The 24152-nt window shown below is 42.0% G+C and overlaps 1 protein-coding gene across 3 annotated transcripts; it reads left to right on the top strand.

Annotated features, from left to right (window-relative positions):
- The first annotated feature begins 827 nt into the window (after positions 1 to 827).
- On the top strand, positions 828 to 23166 carry trappc6bl (trafficking protein particle complex subunit 6B, like). Of its 3 annotated transcripts, XR_014569775.1 has the most exons (8): positions 828 to 876; positions 1217 to 1325; positions 3421 to 3488; positions 4582 to 4708; positions 5865 to 5948; positions 8666 to 8759; positions 20776 to 21326; positions 21416 to 21433. XR_014569775.1 is itself a non-coding variant. In XM_083773781.1 (7 exons), the coding sequence occupies exons 2-7, from the start codon at positions 1227 to 1229 to the stop codon at positions 20805 to 20807; spliced, it is 495 nt and encodes a 164-aa protein (XP_083629907.1). In that variant the 5' UTR covers positions 828 to 876; positions 1217 to 1226; the 3' UTR covers positions 20808 to 23166. The 3 variants fall into 3 exon arrangements, 2 of the variants coding, with proteins under 2 accessions (XP_083629907.1, XP_083629906.1); XM_083773781.1 differs by having other exon boundaries at positions 4591 to 4708; positions 20776 to 23166; XM_083773780.1 differs by having other exon boundaries at positions 20776 to 23166.
- Positions 23167 to 24152: the final 986 nt, after the last annotated feature.

Genomic DNA, 24152 nt, shown 5'->3' with positions numbered 1-24152 from the left:
TGTAAACACAACCTAACAGGACTACAACTCTAATGTAAACACAACCTAACAAGACTACAACTCTAATGTAAACACAGCCTAACAAGACTACAACTCTAATGTAAACACAACCTAACTAAATAATACAACTCTAATGTAAACACAACCTAACTGCAGACTACAACTCGAAATTATTACGGAGATATCAAATGTTTGTCCCGCTGCTCACGGGTTGATCGTTTCTGCCCCATTCCTATTGTTTGCATTTGTGTTCAGGAACCAAGATGGCCGCAGCACCAGGAGGGGGTGGGGCGGAGGGGAGCGCGTGGTGTGGACATACCGTATGCCTTTACTGGGCTGCGTTCACACATTAGGCTACTTGTGTCTTCTTGTGTCTTCTGTGTTCAATGGCCGCTCCAATGCATTTACAGAACACATCACATCAGTTGCACCACTCAGTTCACACGGGTGTGATTATTTTACCACTGTCTATACTATCAGGGCAAAAATGAGACCCCTGCTCAGATATCAGAGGTTGCCATGTACGTTTATTACAAGCGAGTTCGCGTATGTTTTTATTTTATTTTTAAGTTGCTTGTACATATTCTGCACTGCAGCGCTGTTGATATTATTACTCTTATTAATAATATTAATATTAATAATATATTATTATGAAATATCAGATCTACTAGACTCGTAGTGAGCTTGTAGATCGGCTTATTTTTTAAATAGATGATGAATATTAGATCTAAAGTGGAGCACGTGGTTTCTTTTGGGCTTGTTTGTTTATTTATAGACCCGGTTGCTTATTTCTCTCTCAATATCTGGCAACGCTGTCAGACATCCAACAGTCAGGAAGTAGATGTTTTGTTTACTACGTGGGACGTCATCCGAGAGGTAAAACTATCTCACTTCATCAAACTAACACTTATAATGTCCTACCCCTTTCATCATTATAAAACCTAGTATGTACAGTTCACGATTAAGCTATAATATTACTGGGCCAGAAGTCCCGAGTAGTTAAATAAATGTCTTTAGAAACTAAACTGAGCCAATGCTAAATAACACTGAGTTGAGGAGGTGTTTATAGTGTGAAAGTATATACTGCGATATTATTGACGTTATTAGTATGTGGCTGTTTAAGAACATCTTTGTTTGGTGTGTTCTGTTCCTATGTATAATAAATAATGTTCTGTTGTGTTCTAGATAATACATAATGTTCTGTTGTGTTGTATAGATAACACATAATGGCAGACGAGGTTCTGTTCGAGTTCCTTCACATGGAGATGGTGTCTCATGTTTACAAGCTGCAGCAGTCCAGCAACAAGGGAGAGATGGACAACAAGGTTCTGTCTGTCTGTCTGTCTGTCTGTGTCTGTCTGTCTGTCTGTCTGTCTGTCTGTCTGTCTGTCTGTCTGTCTGTCGCTCTGTCTGTCTGTCTGTCTGTCGCTCTGTCTGTCTGTCTGTCGCTCTCTGTCTGTCTGTCTGTCGCTCTGTCTGTCTGTCTGTATGTCGCTCGCTCTGTCGCTCGCTCTGTCGCTCGCTCTGTCACTCTGTCTGTCTGTCTGTCTATCTGTCTCTCTCTCGCTCTGTCGCTCTGTCTGACGCTCTGTCTGTCTGTCTGTCTGTCTGTCTGTCTGTCTGTCTGTCTGTCTGTCTCTCGCTCTGTCGCTCTGTCTGTCTGTCTGTCTGTCTCTCTGTCTGTCTGTCGCTCTGTCTCTCGCTCTGTCGCTCTGTCTGTCTGTCTGTCTGTCGCTCTGTCTGTCTGTCGCTCTGTCTGTCGCTCTGTCTGTCTGTCTGTCTGTCTGTCTGTCTGTCTGTCTGTCTGTCTGTCGCTCTGTCTGTCTGTCTGTCTGTCTGTCTGTCTGTCTGTCTGTCTGTTGCTTAGTTACATCGGTTCATTTAATACTTTAAATCACTGCTTCTCAAAGTGTGGTCCGGGGACCCCTAAGGGGTCTTTGAGAGAGTTCCAGACGGTCCGCAGCTAAATTATACCAAATTGTGGTTCCATTTGTACACTCAGAGTTAAATTAATTAAAATAGGGTGCATTTTGCAAACCCGGAAACGCACAGTTTATAGTTGAGGGACGCAATAAAACAACCACCTCTGCATCCACGGGATGCACTACTGTACTACTGTACTGTTTTTATTCTAGTTTATTTTGCTAGCTTTAGTTATAATAATCATTTATTCTTCTGTTTTCTACATGAATATAACCACATTATAACCATATCAAATTAAATGGGAGTTAAATGTAAAAATATGACTCCTAACGTGGTTGAAGTGGGACTCATAAAATGTCCCTGGGACTCATTTCTAAAAAGACCATCCCTGCATCCTGGGACTCATTTCTAAAAGACCATCCCTGCATCCTGGGACTCATTTCTAAAAGACCATCCCTGCATCCTGGGACTCATTTCTAAAAAGACCATCCCTGCATCCTGGGACTCATTTCTAAAAGACCATCCCTGCATCCTGGGACTCATTTCTAAAAAGACCATCCCTGCATCCTGGGACTCATTTCTAAAAAGACCATCCCTTCATCCTGGGACTCATTTCTAAAAAGACCATCCCTGCGTCCTGGGACTAATTTCTAAAAGACCATCCCTGCATCCTGGGACTCATTTCTAAAAGACCATCCCTGCATCCTGGGACTCATTTCTAAAAAGACCATCCCTGCATCCTGGGACTCATTTCTAAAAAGACCATCCCTGCATCCTGGGACTCATTTCTAAAAAGATCATCCCTGCATCCTGGGACTCATTTCTAAAAAGACCATCCCTGCATCCTGGGACTCATTTCTAAAAAGACCATCCCTGCATCCTGGGACTCATTTCTAAAAAGACCATCCCTGCATCCTGGGACTCATTTCTAAAAAGATCATCCCTGCATCCTGGGACTCATTTCTAAAAAGACCATCCCTGCATCCTGGGACTCATTTCTAAAAAGACCATCCCTGCATCCTGGGACTCATTTCTAAAAGACCATCCCTGCATCCTGGGACTCATTTCTAAAAAGATCATCCCTGCATCCTGGGACTCATTTCTAAAAAGTGAATTGGATGGAGCCCGCACACCATAGGTACTAGCAAGACGTTCTTTATTTAAATACTGACAACGTTTCGACAACGTTTCGATCTGTTAGATCTTCTAAGATCTAACAGATGGAAACGTTGTCAGTATTTAAATAAAGAACGTCTTGCTAGTACCTATGGTGTGCGGGCTCCATCCAATTCACTTAAGTTTCTTTTAGCCCAGCACCCAGCCTGTCGATGTGCATATTCTACGTCTGCTCTACTCATTTGTAAAAAAACATCCCTGCATCCTGGGACTAATTTCTAAGAGACCATCCCTGCGTCCTGGGACTCATTACATTGAAAACCTGTTTACACCACTGGAACGGTCATAATACTGATTGTATTATTAATTTCTCTGTTGCAGGACAGAGCGACTTGTGTCTCCATCCTGGAGAACATGGGCTTCAGAGTCGGACAGGGTCTCATTGAGAGGTAGGTGTTTCTACAGAGTAAGACAGGGTCTCATTGAGAGGTAGGTGTTTCTACAGAGTAGGACAGGGTCTCATTGAGAGGTAGGTGTTTCTACAGAGTAAGACAGGGTCTCATTGAGAGGTAGGTGTTTCTACAGAGTAGGACAGGGTCTCATTGAGAGGTAGGTGTTTCTTCTTCAGAGTCGGACAGGGTCTCATTGAGAGGTAGGTGTTTCTTCTTCAGAGTCGGACAGGGTCTCATTGAGAGGTAGGTGTTTCTTCTTCAGAGTCGGACAGGGTCTCATTGAGAGGTAGGTGTTTCTACAGAGTAAGACAGGGTCTCATTGAGAGGTAGGTGTTTCTACAGAGTGGGACAGGGTCTCATTGAGAGGTAGGTGTTTCTACAGAGTGGGACAGGGTCTCATTGAGAGGTAGGTGTTTCTACAGAGTAAGACAGGGTCTCATTGAGAGGTAGGTGTTTCTACAGAGTAGGACAGGGTCTCATTGAGAGGTAGGTGTTTCTACAGAGTGGGACAGGGTCTCATTGAGAGGTAGGTGTTTCTACAGAGTGGGACAGCGTCTCAGTGAGTCCCTGTCTCAATGAGACAGGTGTTGTTTTCGTCGACTAAAATTAAAACGAAAAATGTCCGTCGACCACCTTATTCCACTGCCGGAAACTAAATGAAAACTAACCCATGATGACTAAAACTAGGACTAAATATACTGACAATTTTGTCAACAAATAAAAACTAGACTAAAATGTTAGGAAGGGACTAGTGGACAAGAGATCCAGTCATTTTACTCTTGCATGCTGAAAATAGCAAGTGTTAAAACAGTCATTATGACGGCATCAAGGCCCGCCAAAATACATTTTAGTCGATTAAATCAAGTGTAGATTTAGTCGACTAAAATCCTATGACATTTAGTCGACTAAAACTAGACTAACACTAAGACATCCCAGGTGACTAAAATGTGACCCAAACTAAATTATGAACTATTCAAGAGACTATAGGACCAAAACTAAAATCAAAAATGTCCTGCCAAAAACAACAACACTGGTTCTTTTCAAATATAAATTATGTAATTGTTCATTTTTCTCCTTCTGCCTCGTGTTGCTGTTTGAGGTTAACCAAGGACTCGCCCAGCTTCAAGGACGAGCTGGACGTCATGAAGTTCATCTGTAAGGACTTCTGGACTCACCTCTACAACAGGCAGATCGACAACCTCAGGACCAACCATCAGGTACAAGAACCTCTTTACACATCTATCACAACCTCAGGACAACCATCAGGTACAAGAACCTCTTTACACATCTATCACAACCTCAGGACAACCATCAGGTACAAGAACCTCTTTACACATCTATCACAACCTCAGGACAACCATCAGGTACAAGAACCTCTTTACACATCTATCACAACCTCAGGACAACCATCAGGTACAAGAACCTCTTTACACATCTATCACAACCTCAGGACCAACCATCAGGTACAAGGACCTCTTTACACATCTCTATCACAACCTCAGGACCAACCATCAGGTACAAGAACCTCTTTACACATCTATCACAACCTCAGGACAACCATCAGGTACAAGAACCTCTTTACACATCTATCACAACCTCAGGACCAACCATCAGGTACAAGGACCTCTTTACACATCTCTATCACAACCTCAGGACCAACCATCAGGTACAAGGACCTCTTTACACATCTCTATCACAACCTCAGGACCAACCATCAGGTACAAGAACCTCTTTACACATCTATCACAACCTCAGGACAACCATCAGGTACAAGAACCTCTTTACACATCTATCACAACCTCAGGACCAACCATCAGGTACAAGAACCTCTTTACACATCTATCACAACCTCAGGACCAACCATCAGGTACAAGAACCTCTTTACACATCTCTATCACAACCTCAGGACCAACCATCAGGTACAAGAACCTCTTTACACATCTATCACAACCTCAGGACCAACCATCAGGTACAAGAACCTCTTTACACATCTATCACAACCTCAGGACCAACCATCAGGTACAAGAACCTCCTCACCTCTATCACAACCTCAGTACTAACCATCAGGTACAAGGACCTCCTCACCTCTATCCACTGCTATTTTTCAATGGCTAATAAATGTATTCTTCAATAAAGTAATCAATCAATCAATCAATCAAAGTTTAGAGAAGAGAGATGAGAACCTCTGAAGATGAGCTGAACTAGTCCATGTGGTTCAATCAACAGGGCACGTACGCTCTGCAGGACCATAGGTTTACTCTCCTAACTAGTCCATGTCGTTCAACAGGACAACAGGTTCACTCTCCTAACTAGTCCATGTCGTTCAACAGGACAACAGGTTCACTCTCCTAACTAGTCCATGTCGTTCAACAGGGCACGTACGTTCTCCAGGACAACAGGTTTACTCTCCTAACTCAGCTGTCGAGTGGAAAGCAGTACATGGAAGACGCTCCTAAGGTGAGTAAAATCACTGACAATTGAATACGGAATAACAATTCAAACAACCCATTTTGACCTGGGTCCGATTCAAAAAAAAAATGTCTGTTTGAAAATTACAGTTTTCTGAAAAAGCCATGTTTCTATGTCAGTCGTTCTTCGATTTTTCTAAAATGGCAGACCTACAAGCTCGTAGCGCGCCACTCGGTGGCGCGATATGAGCTTGTTGGTCTGCTATTTTTCAATAGCTAAAGCATAACATGATGCTAACACCAAAAGGGGTTCCCGCCCAAAATGGGTTAAAGGAGAATTCCATGCTAGAAGGCTTTCTCACCTTTCTTTGTAGTCGTTACGTCCCCACCAAAGAGGTCCAGGGGTTTTTCTTGTGCAAAAACTCCTTTTTGGCTATTTCCCCTACCATAAGCCCTCAATGAATGGCATTGAATGGGAATTGAATGGGGCTATGGGGTGTTGTGCTAATTCGCTTATTTCCATCTAAATAAGTAGTAAAGTGTGCCGCTTATTTGATATATACAAAAACATATTTTTTGAGCGATGGAAATAAGAGAATTAGCACAACACCCCATAGCCCTATTCAAATCCAATTCCAATTCAATTCATTGAGGGCTTATGGTAGGGGAAATAGCCAATAAGGAGCTTTTGCACAAAATAACACCTGGACCTCTTTGGTGGGGACGTAACGACTACATAGTAGTGCATAGTATAGTAGTATGCATAGTAGTAAATATGTATAGTTTATATGTATAGTGTATGTATAGTTTCATTATATAGATATTCCACTGTTACTTTCTTAGCTTACGCATGTTTCATGATAAATGTTTTTATGTGATGTATTCCCATGCTTTTTGTTCTTGCTTAAATGTAAGTCGCTCTGGATTAAGAGCGTCTGCTAAATGCCTAAATTGTAAATTGTACAAAGAAAGGTAAGAAAGCCTTTTAGTATTGAATTCTCCTGACAAACCTTGCTAAACCAGTGCCTCTCAGAACTAGGAGTGAGTTGAACAAAGACAATTGACTGTTTTAATGGTGCAAAAAGCCTAGCCTAACGTTTCAACAACGCTTCATGCTGAAGAGACTTGTTGAAGCACCTGTGAAACATTAGTCTATTCTTTGTGCTCCGTCACTGATTGCCAAAAGGAGTGTGTGCTGTGGACAAGAATTCTAGGGATGTGTAAATGTGTCTAAAATGAAAATTGATTTGTATTATATATAATATTAACGAGTAATCGTTTGGGGGGAGGGGGGGTGAATTTTTTCTTTTTATTCATTTTTCTTTTTTCTTTTTTATGAACCCTACAGATGAAAAAAATCTTCCCCCCAAGGGGTACCTAAGTCAAAAGGTTTGGGAACCCCTGATGTAGATGATTAACAATAATTTGAATAAGGGTCCATTTGGTTACTAACTCCATCTTTTAAATGAGGACCACTGGTGGTCCCTTGACCACTGTTGAGCCAATTGATCACCATAGCAACCCCTGCCTAGGCCTGCTTAGGTAAATTCCCAACACCTGCTAACATCCTCCAGAACCTGTATCTTGATTGGAATCAATCTCCTCTCAGCCGCCCCCTTTCAGAACGACGAGTGGCCCAGGAAATGTCCATTCATTTCTCCCATAGGCTTTTCTTAAAGTATTTATTTAAATATGGTTACGCCACAGACAAAGCCAACTCGGATCGTGACAAATCATGACAATGAACACAATGTTTTGGTCCGATCAAATCATTAGTAAGAAGAAAATCAAAACAAATAGTGTTGTATCCTAGCCTTTATTTTCTTCTTTTAAATTATTTGACCGGCAACATTGTGTTCATTGTCATGATTTGTCACAATCCGAGTTGGCTTTGTCCGCGGCGTAACCGTCTTTAAATAAATACTTTTTGAAAAGCATATGGAGAATAATTTCCTGGGCCACTCGTCGTTCTGAAAGGGGGAGGGACTGCGACACTCTATAGCACTGTGTCAGGCTGCCGACCCGGTGTATGTGTGTGGAACCAAGCAGGAGGACGAAACACAAGAATGACGGGTATAAAACACTTTACTTAACTTAAAGGAAAAAGGAACACAGGATACGCCACACAGGGCAGGAACTAACACATACCAGAACAGCAGCACAAAGCTGGCGTAACACCAAACTATAAACCGACACAGAGTCCAGCAAACGCATCACTTAAATCACAGTGTCAATAATTGGCACAATAGTCCACAGCTGTGTTCCCAGCAGGAAACTGTCTCTCAGGTAGGGTGGGGGAGGGGAACACACAGGGTAGGTAGGAGAGAAGGGTGGCGGACCAGGCATGGGACGTTCTGGGACAGAACGTGACACACTGTCCTGTTTGGATGACAATATTGCCTTTCCAACAGATTTTCATTAAAAAAAAAAAAAAAAAAAAAACGATTTCGGGTCCTATTAACGATAATCGATTCATCAATTAATCGGACCCATCCCTAGTAAATTCCTTTCTTCATAACATTTCTATTCTTACATTTGAATACTATTTTGGGTCAGGTTTACTCGGGTAGCTCCAACAGAATAGATAACAGTGGACAGAGTGAAACATATGGTAGCTCCAACAGAATAGATAACAGTGGACATAGTGAAACATATGAAGATGTGAATACATCTTATCTACTAGCCGCTGAAATAATAGTGGAATTAAATTGTTCCTCATTTTGTGTGCGTGCGTGTGTGCATGTGTGTGTGCGTGTGTGCGTGCAGTACCTGGCCTATTCCTGTGGCTTGGTCCGAGGCGCTCTGTGTAACCTGGGCCTGGACAGTGTGGTGACCGCCGAGGTCTCCCTCATGCCATCATGTAAGTTCATCATTCATTATATTAATTATTATCAGTGATGCAAATAGGTTTTCAATGTAATGGGTCCCGGGATGCACAGGTGGTCATTCAAATGAGTCCCAAAAAATTCTTATGAGTCCCAAAAAAAATCAGTGGTGCAACTCTGTGTGGGGGTTTGCGGTGTGGGGGGGAGCCACTTGGCCTTTAGTGTGGTCAGCTTTTTGAGGGCACAAGGCCAAGGCCTCTAGGACCCTGTCACCCTAGGCTAATTCATATACATTTAAATTGGGGGTCCTTGAAGTTAAAATGGCTGAGGATCACTGGATTAAACTGTGAGTTAATTCACAGAAAATACAATGACAGACAGCCTACATTCATTTTTATAGCCCTATGTTTCTGTTCTGCCTTGTTTGTTTTTGTTCTGATATTGTCACAACTGTGATATGTTCCTTGTTTTAAAATTTCTTCTTTTGTTTATACTGTGCAAATTGTTCAGCACCTTCTAACTTTGTTTTGAAAGGTGCTTTATAAATAACATTTATTTTTACTCACTTACATAACTTTTGAATGAGGGCTTGGTTTAGAAAAGCCTATATTTTGTGCTAAAGTAATATATTGAATAACATATAAATGTAGATGTTAAGGCTAGACTGGCATAGCCTATATGGCATGGTGGGGCTGCAGTACTGAGGACTATGGAAGTGTAAAAAGCATTTTGTACAATTGTGTGCTTATGAACATTTACCACGTTATGTCCGCATTGATACAGAAATTAATGATTATTAAGCGAGCGACGCGTGGTGTGTTCTGGTGCTTGGCTACTATAGCATTTGGCTAGCGACGCTGGCCACGGCTAATACGGACAATTTACTCTGTCAACTAACGTAGCAGACGATAGCGTGGTAAATGGTGGAGGAGTCCTGCAGTCTATGCTGTTGCGTGGAGGTGTTGTTTTGTGAGTTTATATCCATGAAGACGAGTCACGTTGGTCTTAACACACGGGCTCTGTGTGATAATAATCCTGAATCACCGCGCCAGCCGGGCCGAGTGTCAGTGAGTGAGAGCTGTCAGTGCGTGCATGGAGCGGAGGAGGAGGGAGGAGGCAAAATAATCAAACCATGGCAAATGGCAACACAACTACTATACGGACAATACAAGTCTGAGCGACACGTTTGGGGAAGGTTACCGTAATGACTGGAAAATTGTGCAGAGGAAAAACGGTAAAATGAACTGCTGTGGGCCGCGCTGGTCAGAGTACAGTAGTGCATCCCATGGACGCCGAGGTTGATGGTGTAATGCGTCCCAAAACTGTAAAGTGCGTTTTGGGATGCAAAACGCACCCTAGTTACATCACTGTATTATTATAATTACACATAAACACACAATCACTTTGATATCATTCCATGTGCAGTCAGTGGTGGATTTTTTTTTTTTTTTAATTTGTTTAAAACCCATTTTGCCCTGAGATCAGATTCTAAAAAAAGTCTGTTTGAAAATGACAGTTTTCGCTATGTTTCTATGTCAGTCGATTTTTCAAAAATAGCAGACCTACGAGCTCGTAGCGGCGCCACCGGGTGGCACCGCTACGAGCTCGTAGATCTGCTTGTAGATCTGCTATTTTTCAATAGCTAAAGCATAGCATGATGCTAAAACCAAAAGGGGTTCCCGCCCCAAAACGGGTTAACTTGTCAATGCTGCAATGCTTGTCAATGCTGCAATGCAATGGAGAAATACTGTGTAGAAGTAGTAGTCTGTTATTCAAAAGTGAAAAGTACAAACACTTTAAAGTAAAACTGTGCAGCCTAAAAGCCAAACGGAAATGTAATTTGTAATTCGTAATCTCCCGACGACTAATCGCGTCCATTTGAGTCACTCCAACAGTCGGACATTATGAATTATGAATGAATTAATTGTCAATGAAGCGTCAAGTCAAATGTCATAATCGTGTCAGCCCTATTAACCCAGTTTGGGGGCGAGAACCCCTTTTGGTGTTTTTAACCATTATGTTGTACTTTAGCTGTTGAAAAACAGCAGATCTACAAGCTCACCGAGTGCCGGTGCTACGAGCTTGTAGATCTCGGGGATTAAAGCCAAAAAAAATCCCAAGACTGAACGTTTTCAGACCAATTTTCAAACGATGTGGCGAACCCCCCAAATTTGCACCGATCTACCCCTGTCCTAGACAGCGATAAAATAAATAAATAAAAATGAATCATGAATTAATACGCAGCTCACACCAAAGTTTGGGGTTGTAAAATGATGTTTTCCCAAAGTTGCCTTGTGTGTCAATCCATGCTTCATTTAATAGAAGCAGCTTTTGAAGTTATGTTGTTGTATTATATTGCTAGTCCGGCCAATCAATACATACTCTGAAATGACTGTAGGGCTTGCCTTTACAGCCACATGGTGCATAGCAACAGTGTGTTAAAGTAAAAAAAACCCAGAGGAAGTGAGAACAAAAGTAAATTACAAGAGAACCCATTGGTTTTGGCAACTAAAATGGGACAGTGATAGGTGGGCAGTGGGCACTATATACAGCTCCATCTCACTGAATTAGAATAATTTGTAAAAGTTAATTTTCTTCTGTAATAAAATTCAAAAAGTGAAGCTTTTATTCTCATTTCATTGTGCATAAAGTGTACTTCAAACATTTCTTGTTTTAATCTTGATGATTCAGGTCAGGCCAGTTGGCTGGTCAGTTAAGCACAGTAATACCATGGTCAGTACACCAGTTACTAGTAGTTTTAACACAGTAATACCATGGTCAGTACACCAGTTACTAGTAGTTTTAACACAGTAATACCATGGTCAGTACACCAGTTACTAGTAGTTTTAACACAGTAATACCATGGTCAGTACACCAGTTACTAGTAGTTTTAACACAGTAATACATGGTCAGTACACCAGTTACTAGTAGTTTTAACACCGTAATACCATGGTCAGTACACCAGTTACTAGTAGTTTTAACACAGTAATACATGGTCAGTACACCAGTTACTAGTAGTTTTAACACAGTAATACATGGTCAGTACACCAGTTACTAGTAGTTTTAACACAGTAATACCATGGTCAGTACACCAGTTACTAGTAGTTTTAACACAGTAATACCATGGTCAGTACACCAGTTACTAGTAGTTTTAACACAGTAATACCATGGTCAGTACACCAGTTACTAGTAGTTTTAACACAGTAATACCATGGTCAGTACACCAGTTACTAGTAGTTTTAACACAGTAATACCATGGTCAGTACACCAGTTACTAGTAGTTTTAACACAGTAATACCATGGTCAGTACACCAGTTACTAGTAGTTTTAACACAGTAATACCATGGTCAGTGCACCAGTTACTAGTAGTTTTAACACAGTAATACCATGGTCAGTACACCAGTTACTAGTAGTTTTAACACAGTAATACCATGGTCAGTACACCAGTTACTAGTAGTTTTAACACAGTAATACCATGGTCAGTGCACCAGTTACTAGTAGTTTTAACACAGTAATACCATGGTCAGTACACCAGTTACTAGTAGTTTTAACACAGTAATACATGGTCAGTACACCAGTTACTAGTAGTTTTAACACCGTAATACCATGGTCAGTACACCAGTTACTAGTAGTTTTAACACAGTAATACATGGTCAGTACACCAGTTACTAGTAGTTTTAACACAGTAATACCATGGTCAGTACACCAGTTACTAGTAGTTTTAACACAGTAATACCATGGTCAGTACACCAGTTACTAGTAGTTTTAACACAGTAATACCATGGTCAGTACACCAGTTACTAGTAGTTTTAACACAGTAATACCATGGTCAGTACACCAGTTACTAGTAGTTTTAACACAGTAATACCATGGTCAGTACACCAGTTACTAGTAGTTTTAACACAGTAATACCATGGTCAGTACACCAGTTACTAGTAGTTTTAACACAGTAATACCATGGTCAGTGCACCAGTTACTAGTAGTTTTAACACAGTAATACCATGGTCAGTACACCAGTTACTAGTAGTTTTAACACAGTAATACCATGGTCAGTACACCAGTTACTAGTAGTTTTAACACAGTAATACCATGGTCAGTGCACCAGTTACTAGTAGTTTTAACACAGTAATACCATGGTCAGTACACCAGTTACTAGTAGTTTTAACACAGTAATACTGTAAAGGCAACTTTTCAAAGGAAGGATGCCAGTGAGGGATATGGTGTGAAGCTCTTTCCAACGCGTGGTGATGATGACAGTAAATCAGGTCGTCTCGTTGAGTGCATTTAAAAGGTTTTATTTTTCTTGCAGGGTGGATAAGGCATAACATAAACCGGGTATTTAACTTAAACTTAAACAATACCTCGTGATGCAAAAATAAACAAAGGATAACTCAAAACAACTGAAAACAAACAAAACACGCACGGTTGAAAAACTGTGTGGCTTCCCTGTGGCGTTTCCCAAAATCCCTGATGCCGTGCACCTGTGACACATACAAGTAGGCTCGGCTGTGCCTGTGATTGACTGAACCCGCCTATTCCCAGGTTGTCATAGAAACTTCACAAAAATTAACCACAGAATAAAATGATCAAATTGGCTACAACACTCCGGCCCCTAATTGTTACTGTATGAAAACATAACAATTCAACAAATACAAAACATTGTAGCCAAATAAATAGTCCACGTCAGTGTTCAATGTTCATGTAGTTCATAATGTTCGTGTAGTTCATGTATGTATGTATGCGTGTATCCAATAGGGTTGGTAACCCCAGTAGTAGAGAATGGGTTTCAGTCTATTCAGCTTCCAATAGAAGACAGATCTTTGTGATCGGTCGCTCCAGGACGTTGTACTTGGTCCGGACTTTCACAGACCGCACAAGTCCATGTCTGTCAGGAAAGGTCTGCAGGACCTTGCCCAACAGCCAGGATCCACGAGGCGCATTAGAGTCTGCTACCATGACGACGTCTCCTGCGACGAAGTTCCTCTTGTCCCTTGGCCACCGTTGCCTCTCCTGCAACAGTGGTACGTACTCACGAATCCATCTGTGCCAAAAAGATTGGCGAGGAATTGAACTTGCCTCCATCGCCGTTTGGAGTACGAGTCATTTTTGTTGAAAAGCCCAGGTGGTAGAGAAGGTTTGCCTTTCAACAAGAGAATGTGATTAGGAGTCAATGGTTCGAGATCATTTGGATCCTCTGAGGTTTTTGTAATGGGGCGGTCATTCAATATGGCTTCCACTTCGCACAGGAGTGTTTGTAGTCCTTCATCATCCAGATGTTGCTGATGAAGAATGGAGTTCAACACCTTCCTGACCATGCGAATGACCCTTTCCCACACTCCTCCATGATGGGATGCAGCTGGAGTATTGAAGCTCCACTTCACTCCAGAATGAAGTAGTGCATTTGAGATTTTCTCCTGGTTCAGTTGAGATAGAGCTTCTCTCAGCTCACGTTCTGCTCCAACAAAGTTGGTACCATTATCAGATTTTATGTGTGAAACTTGGCCTCGTCTGGAAATGAATCTGCGTATTGCATTGATGCAAGAACTGGTGTCCAATGAATAGGCCATTTCCAGATGGACTGCCCGACTGGCCATGCAGGTGAAGATGACTCCATAGCGTTTGATGAGGCTGCGGCCTCTCTTCACCTCAAACGGTCCAAAATAGTCTATGCCAACATTTGTAAATGGCGGAAGGTCAGCTTGCAGTCTTTCTTTTGGCAAATCTGCCATCTTTCGTTCACCTAGCTTTCCCCTGTTTCGTCGACAGACGACACAGGAAGTGAGGATCTTTCTGGCAGCAGCATTTGCTCTGGTGCTCCAGTATTGTCGACGAAGTCCAGAAAGTAGATGATTTCTTCCACAGTGTCCCAGCTGTTCGTGTATGTGGCGTAAGATGAGAGTAGTGATGTGTTGGTCCTTAGCAAGAATGACTGGATGTTTTGTGTCATCAGGCATTGCTCCTTTGCTAAGCCTTCCTCCCACTCTCAAGAGCCCTTGCTTTAGCACCGGATCAAGTTTGTAAATGTGGCTGCTTTTCTTCACTCCAGATGTTCCTCTTTTCAAAGCAGTGATTTCATCACTAAACTTGTTCATTTGACAGTGTTGAATGATGGCACTTTCAGCTGTGTCAATATCTTCAGGACATAAGGTGTGACCACCCATTGTGGCTCTGAACCTCTTCATGTCCTCTTCCACTTTGTTCTTTTGTTGAGTTGGGTCAAGCCCGCTGCTGGACAGAGAAGCGTGCATTTGTTTTCTCTTTTGACTCAGCAACTGCAACATCTTCCTCAGTTGGAGAAACCACGCAACTGAGGTTTTAAGCCTTTTCCACGAAGAGAAGTAGGTTATCAGTTGATCGGTTGCATTTGGTGCATCGTTGATGATGACAGCATTAACTGAGACCTCTCCTCTGACCTCTGGGTCCTCACTGCTGATGGAACTTGAATCCACGATGTTAAGAGGCCATTCCTCTTCACTCTTGGACAGAAACTCCGGGCCATGGATCCATCTGCTGCAAGTGTTGGCAATCTGCATACATTTTAGATCTTCTATGGACATTTCTGGCTTGTCTGCTGTTGATTTCTCATTGAAGTCATGATTGTATTGCTTGACCAGCAATTCCTCTATCTGAGCAATGGAGATGTGATTGGCTGTGACAGTGGGGCAGCTAATCCCACTCTCGTTGCCTCCTCTCAATGGTCCGTTGACAACCCATCCCAATAGGGTTCTAACAGCATATGGTCCTTTACCCCTGCTGTTTATCACTTCCCATGGTTCCATTGCTTCTGGAGAGTTCGTTCCAATTAACAGCTCCACCTCAGCATCAATAGCAGGAATTTCCACAGAGTTCAAATATGGCCAAGCGTACAAGTCTTCCTGTCGTGGGATGTTGTCACAAGTCACAGGCATCTTACATTGGGTGTATACATCAGGAAGCTCAATGTAGGTGTCACCATTTAGTGCAGCGACCTCTAGTCCTGAGATGACATGACTGTTGACAAAACTTTCTTGGTTCATTGTTTTCATTAGGAATCTAGTGTTCCTTCCTCTCACATTTAGCTTCCTCATCAGGTGCTCAGAACAGAAAGTGGATGAACTGCCGGGATCTAGGAATGCATAGGTCTTTATAATTGTGCTGCCTTTCTTTGCCTTGATCTTCACAGGCACAATGGACAAGACGCAATCCTGTGCTCCGGCCCCTATGTGACCACAAGTCTTGGGAGTGGTGGCTTGACTTATTCTGTTTTCATCCTGTGTGTCATCTTGATGTGATCTTATTTCCTTCCATTCCCCTTCATGGATATGAAGAATGGTAGGGTGTTTCAGGTTACATACCTTGCACGACAGCCTACTATGGCACTGTGAACGTACGTGCCCGACAGACAGACACCCAAAACATGCACCCTTCCGTTTTAGAAAGTCAATTTTGTCGCAATGCTGCTTCTTCTCCATCTGGGGGCACACTTCCAGTCTGTGGCCCTCTTCACACATCAGACAGGATCCTCTTGTTGGTTTATCAGGTAAGTCTCTCTCTTTTTGATTTTCATAATTCACAGATGCCACAGACGTAGCAAAACTGCTTCCTTTCTCCTGGATGTGTCCCTGTGATGCTCCATTTCCAATCTTCAACTTTGACGGTGGGACAGCTGTGTCTTGAATGTCCCCATATAGTGGATCAGAAGCAATGGACACTTGTCTCTCAATGAATTTGACAAAGTCACTGAAACCTGCTCGACAGTGACGTTTCTCCTGATGCTCAAAAGCAATGTTTCTCCATTTTTCTCTCAGTTTGTATGGTAACTTCATAATTATTGCACGTATGTTTGATGGCATATTCATCTCCGACATATAGCTGATGTCCTCCATAGCATTACAGCAGATGCGTAGAAATAAAGAAAATGCTTGTAAAGCCTTGATGTCCTCTGATTTCACAGGTGCCCATCCAAATGCTCTCTCCATATATGCAGTGGCTATTTTCTGCTCATTTCCAAAGCGTTCATGTAAAAGCATCCTGGCCTTTTGATACCCCCTGTCAGATGGCATGTGTTGGCAGCTCTTCACCAGCTCTCTAGGTTGCCCTCGAGTGTACTGCTCCAGGTAGTATAAGCAGTCCACATTGCTAGCAGCTTTTCTTTCCACTCCATGTTGAAAAGCTCTAACAAAGGTGTTGTACTCGAGAGGGTTTCCATCAAAGATCGGTATATCCCTGGGGGGTAGTGAGAGTGAGGATTGCTGTTGCACTAGTAATGCTGTGATGTTATTTTGCTTTTGCATGATTGTGAAAATATTGTCTTGGTTCTCACTGTGTCGGTTGGATTGCTGTGGTGGATATACAGTGTGATGTAGATGTTGAGATCTTTGTGGCATGCTGTCTTTGTCCTCATTGACTTGGTTCTGTTGTTGTGGTGGATATGCAGTGGAATATGACTGCTGAAACCTTTGAGGCATGCTTGGTTTGTGATTTGGAGCATATAGTTTTGTTCTGGTTCTTTGTGAAATGGTTTCCTTGGGCTGTGCTCCTGTTCCAATTGGCATTGTGGCTGCTGTATTGAACAGACTGTATGGCACCTGCAGCTGCTGAGACTGTAATGGCATGGCTTTGGCAGCTCCTGTGGCTGGATTGGACTGGTTGTATGGGTTCTGATGTGATAGAGTTGAGTTTTCAGCTTTGCTGCCACCTGTTGGTGGAAGACTGTATTGACGGCTTGAGGTTTGTGGAACAAATTGCACAGCAGAGGGGTTGAGAACAGACTTTGATTTTGACAGATATGAATTCATTCCATCTGTGACTCTACTTTCAATGTCAGACCCTCTGTTCCTGAGGACAGTCACCTTGGCTGTCTGAGCAGCAATTTGACTTTGCACTTCAAGCAATTCCATTCTTTTCCTTATTTGTTCCTCCATGGCTTCCAGCTCATGCTTTTCCTTTAAGGCAGCCTCCATAGTCAGGAGTGCAGCCCTTTCAGCCTCTGCCATGATGCATGCATAGGCAGTTGAAGACACAGTGTGTCTAGAGCTCCCACGTGACACATTTGATTTACCAGTATTAGAAACACTGTCACTTGGCCCAATATTATCCACATCCTCATTTCCATTTGACACAGCATTGTTATTTGAACCGTAATTGATATTCAGAACCTCATTTGCATGATGTGACACAGTATTGTGATTAGAACCATGGTTGAACACAACCTTATTTGCATGATTTGACACCTCATTGTCATTTGAACCAATATTTCCAACAACCTCATTTGCATGATTTGACCCATCAGTGTTATTTGGCTCACCCACAGCCTCATTTGCATTGATTGACACATCATCATTGATTTCATCGTCATGTGTGGGCATGCATTGCTCCCTGTTTGCAAGCACCCATTTTTCCATTTTGTCAATTATTTCATTTACATTGTGCATATGACCCTGAAACCATTCATTTTGTGTAAACATTTCATCATCAGGCAATACAGGCTTTAGTGATTCATGCAACCTTGTTGTTTCCCCACACATTTTCCACAACATTTCATGTTTGATTTGTATGATAGAGACATTTTCGTTTGAATCCATCATTTGATCCAATTCCTTAGCCATTTTGCACACTCTCTTTAATCCAGCATTCCTTTCCTTTTGTAATGACATGATTTTTGCCTCCAGGGCTTTATACGTGGGTTTAGAAAGCCTTTTACCAAGTTCAGTCTCTGTTTCATTTTGACTGACAGCTGGATTCATTTCCTGATTTCCCACGTTACTCATCTTTGTTTATCAATCGGCGGAGTCTTTGTTTAGAGTTACTCGGGATTTTCCTGTATCCCGTTGCGCGAAGGCCACTCCTTCCGCAACTTGTATTCATTCATAAATAAAGTCTCACCGTCGCTTTGATGTTTGTTGGTCCGCGTTCCAATGCGGGCTGTTGTATCGTGAAGAATGAGTCGGCAAGAAGGCAGTGAATGGGGCGTTGTCCTTTCGTCAGTTCCGTGTCCATCCGTCTTCAAACGATTTTGTTTGGAAGCAAGTTTTTCAACTGTATGTAAAGGCAACTTTTCAAAGGAAGGATGCCAGTGAGGGATATGGTGTGAAGCTCTTTCCAACGCGTGGTGATGATGACAGTAAATCAGGTCGTCTCGTTGAGTGCATTTAAAAGGTTTTATTTTTCTTGCAGGGTGGATAAGGCATAACATAAACCGGGTATTTAACTTAAACTTAAACAATACCTCGTGATGCAAAAATAAACAAAGGATAACTCAAAACAACTGAAAACAAACAAAACACGCACGGTTGAAAAACTGTGTGGCTTCCCTGTGGCGTTTCCCAAAATCCCTGATGCCGTGCACCTGTGACACATACAAGTAGGCTCGGCTGTGCCTGTGATTGACTGAACCCGCCTATTCCCAGGTTGTCATAGAAACTTCACAAAAATTAACCACAGAATAAAATGATCAAATTGGCTACAACAAATACCATGGTCAGTACACCAGTTACTAGTAGTTTTGGCTCTGTGGGCAGGTGCCAAATCTAGCTGGAAAGGAAAATTAGCATCTCCATGAAGCTTGTCAACATACTGAAGCTAAAAAGATGTGTTGAAACCATTGTTAAGTTTTCACTGTCAGTGGACCAACACCATGCAGATACCATGGCCTAAATCAGCACTGTGTTTTGTCATGTCCAGAGTCTCAACACAACCATCTGTTATGATATTTTACAGCACTGTGTGCCTCTGTACATTGACGAGCTTTATGTTGATGCTGATTTTCCTTTTCCAGCAGCACTTGGCACCTGCCCACAGTGCCAAAACTACTAGTAACTGGTTTACTGACCATGGTATTACTGTGTTAAAACTACTAGTAACTGGTGTACTGACCATGGTATTACTGTGTTAAAACTACTAGTAACTGGTGTACTGACCATGGTATTACTGTGTTAAAACTACTAGTAACTGGTGTACTGACCATGGTATTACTGTGTTAAAACTACTAGTAACTGGTGTACTGACCATGGTATTACTGTGCTTAACTGACCAACCAACTGAACCCCACATTGAATCTAGGTTGTATTGTCAAGACGAAGGTGTGAGACATGAGACTGAACAATACAAATTAATTTACGGCTGTTATCAAAGCAAACCTGGGCTTCCATAACACCTCAACAGTGCCACAGCTGGCTGATCACCTCCATGCCACGCCTCCATTGATGAAATGATTTGTTCAAAAGTAGCCCAGACCAAGTATTAACTGTATACTTTTCAGATGGTCGACATTTCTCGTAAAATATTCTAATTCATTGAGATATGATTTTCTTTTTTTTTCTTTTTTACGAGCTGTAGGCCTATGCCTATGCCATAATCAAGATTAAAACAAAACAAAAAGGTTTTAAATACTTCAACTTTATGCACAATGAATTGAGAATAATTATATGAAAGTTTCACTTTTTGAATTATATTATTACAGAAGAAAATCAACCCCTCACGATTTTGTGTGCTAAAATGTGGCCTTCTGGTGGTCCCTGGAACAACCTATTTTCAGAGGGGGCTCGGCAGCCCAATTACATATATGTTTGGGAGCTTGTAGGTCTGCTATTTTTGAAAAATCGAAGAACGACTGACATTTCTTTAGAATCTGATCTCAGGTCAGAATGGGTTAAATCAGACCAGTGTGTGTCCATGTGGAAACCTCGTATGAATCTGATCTCAGGTCAGAATGGGTTAAATCAGACCATTGTGTGTCCAGTGGAAACCTGGTATGAATCTGATCTCAGGTCAGAATGGGTTAAATCAGACCAGTGTGTGTCCATGTGGAAACCTCGTATGAATCTGATCTCAGGTCAGAATGGGTTAAATCAGACCATTGTGTGTCCAGTGGAAACCTCGTATGAATCTGATCTCAGGTCAGAATGGGTTAAATCAGACCAGTGTGTGTCCATGTGGAAACCTCGTATGAATCTGATCTCAGGTCAGAATGGGTTAAATCAGACCATTGTGTGTCCAGTGGAAACCTCGTATGAATCTGATCTCAGGTCAGAATGGGTTAACATGAAGCTCTGTCTCCATTCCACCACTCAGGCAAGTTCCAGGTGGTGATCCAGAAACTGTGACCTCTGAACTCTGACCTGTAGGACCAGAGGTAGTCACTAACCAGCGTACCTGTGTGGAGGAATACCGGACAACTCACCCCGTGGACAACTCACCCCGTGGACAACTCACCCCGTGGACAACTCACCCCGTGGACAACTCACCCCGTGGACAACTCCCCCCGTGGACAACTCACCCCGTGGACAACTCACCCCGGTGCTCGCCCGTTTTTCCCTCCCAGAATGTCCCCCCAGTGAGGGGGATAACTTTGTAATATGCTAATATGCTATTGGCTGTTTGTATTGTTTTTTTGGAAAAATATACAAAGATACTCTTATGGAAAGGCTAATATTATTTTACTTATGATGACCCTATAAACAATTTGGTATAATTTAGTATAATGTAAGGTTTTGCCCACCCGAGTACCTCGTCAGATAATCCCTGCATAGCCTACAAGAACTTCTGTGAACAGACTTCACTGTAGTAGCTTTTCATGAATTATATTTGTACTTTAGCGTTATTCATAGTCTGATTTATCGGTGGTATCACCTCACCACCGGAGCGGTGGTCACCTCACCACCGGAGTGGTGGTCACCTCACCACCGGAGCTGTGGTCACCTCACCACCGGAGCGGTGGTCACCTCACCACCGGAGCTGTGGTCACCTCACCACCGGAGCGGTGGTCACCTCACCACCGGAGCGGTGGTCACCTCACCACCGGAGCTGTGGTCACCTCACCACCGGAGCGGTGGTCACCTCACCACCGGAGCGGTGGTCACCTCACCACCGGAGCTGTGGTCACCAAAAACAGGAGCGGTGGTCTCCTCACCACCGGAGCGGTGGTCACCTCACCACCGGAGCGGTGGTCACCTCACCACCAGAGCGGTGGTCACCTCACCACCGGAGGTGACAACCTGGTCGGGAAGGAAGCGGCCACAACAATCCCATTGTCCCAGAGGGCATTGATCTCCGATCCCATTGTCCCAGAGCAACACAAGGTTAATTCCACGGCCCACACACAGAAGAGTCTGAGGGTTCTTGACGTGAAAAAGGTTGAGAGCCACTGACGGAAACATAGCGTTTTCTGAAAACTGTCATGATGTAGAATCTGTCTCAGGTCTTTAACGGGTGAAAATGAATGGATGAATGTTCAAATAATGCAACCAGGATCCCCCCTTGTAGCTCTGAGAAAGCAGAGAGGTAGACCTACTACTTGTAGCTCTGAGAAAGCAGAGAGGTAGATCTACTACTTGTAGCTCTGAGAAAGCAGAGAGGTAGATCTGTGAGCACGCCGTTTTAAAAGCTCCCAAAATAATGAATGAATGAAAAACTTTATTCCGAACATGATAAAATTAGACAAAAAAGTCAAGGAATTAAAATAAGTGCAATATATATAGAAACAAATAAAATAATATTCCCAAAACAAAAACAACAACAAAAACAAGCCTCACTGGCCACAAGTATAATTATCTTTTCCTTTTTGTTTACTTTTATCTGTTTAGATTAGAACTTATTTCAGCGTCATCGCTTGACGTCAGTATATATACCAACATGGTATAAACTAAATAAAACAATTCAAAACAGATAAATTAAGTACATAATTAAATAATTGAATAGTGTAAGTCATATATATTTATAAACATGTATATGCTCTATAATGTATTCTAATCTATATATCATATTATCAATAAAAAATGCTTTATATATTTCATATAATACATACTGTATTATTGATACAGCGGGGCCTCAGTGGCCTTCGTCAGGTATAATAAATGATAGGGTTGTCCCGATGGGAAATCGATCAGGACATCCCTAGTATCAATATGATATCTATATTATCATGATATTGTCTGTGATTTGGGATATTGTTGTGATATGTTGGCACGAACGTGTTCTATAAAATACAAATATCGGATCGGGACAAATCGGTATCAAATGATGATAAAAACGGTGTGCGGATCTTCGCTCTCCTTTCTTAGTTATTCGTGACCAAGTTTGACTGGGGGCCTGCCATTGGATTTTTCATGTCATGTGAAAGCAGGGAATCATAGCTTCAAATTGACATATTGGTTGGGTTCAGTTTGACCCACCAGTTGTGGAGATATGGCTTATAGAGTAATGTCTGGCAGAGAAACAGCGAGTTGAGAAAACAGGCTTGAAAAGGTTCACTTCTGTGGTCTCTAACATTACACCTAGCTACATGTTTAAGCTTTTATTTCATATTTACATGTCTTCTGTGGACTCTAACATTACACCTATAGCTACATGTTTAAGCTTTTATTTCATATTTACATGTCTTCTGTGGACTCTAACATTACACCTAGCTACATGTTTAAGCATTTATTTCATATTTGCATGTCTTCTGTGGTCTCTAACATTACACCTATAGCTACATGTTTAAGCATTTATTTCATATTTACATGTCTTCTGTGGTCTCTAACATTACACCTATAGCTACATGTTTAAGCATTTATTTCATATTTGCATGTCTTCTGTGGTCTCTAACATTACACCTAGTTACATGTTTAAGCATTTATTTCATATTTACATGTCTTCTGTGGTCTCTAACATTACACCTATAGCTACATGTTTAAGCATTTATTTCATATTTACATGTCTTCTGTGGTCTCTAACATTACACCTAGCTACATGTTTAAGCATTTATTTCATATTTACATGTCTAACATTACACCTAGCTACATGTTTAAGCATTTATTTCATATTTACATGTCTTCTGTGGTCTACCATTACACCTAGCTACATGTTTAAGCATTTATTTTAGATTTACATGTCTTCTGTGGTCTCTACCATTACACCTAGCTACATGTTTAAGCATTTATTTCATATTTACATGTCTAACATTACACCTAGCGACATGTTTAAGCATTTATTTCATATTTACATGTCGATTTCAGCTCTGACATTCTCTAGTATATGAAGAGTCTGCCTGTGATATTAACCCATTTTGAAAACAAAAAAGTTTTTCTCCTCTGGTGAAAGCTAGGAATTTGCGCCATGGCAGGCTCTCAGTCAAATCTGGTCACATCAATTTGTTTGGATCCTGCACCCGTTACAATGTGTGGATGTGCGTGCACCTCTTGGCCATGACTTGTAGCTCTGACCAACCCCATAATGTGTGGATGTGTTGACCATGACTTGTAGCTCTGACCAACCCCATAATGTGTGGATGTGTTGACCATGACTTGTAGCTCTGACCAACCCCATAATGTGTGGATGTGTTGACCATGACTTGTAGCTCTGACCAACCCCATAATGTGTGGATGTGTTGACCATGACTTGTAGCTCTGACCAACCCCATAATGTGTGGATGTGCGTGCACCTCTTGGCCATGACTTGTAGCTCTGACC

Source organism: Protomyctophum parallelum, assembly GCF_964188405.1.
Source record: "Protomyctophum parallelum genome assembly, chromosome: 9".
Classification (NCBI taxonomy): domain Eukaryota; kingdom Metazoa; phylum Chordata; class Actinopteri; order Myctophiformes; family Myctophidae; genus Protomyctophum; species Protomyctophum parallelum.
Note: the sequence above shows the minus strand (reverse complement) of the source record. Positions and strands in the feature narration are given on the sequence as shown.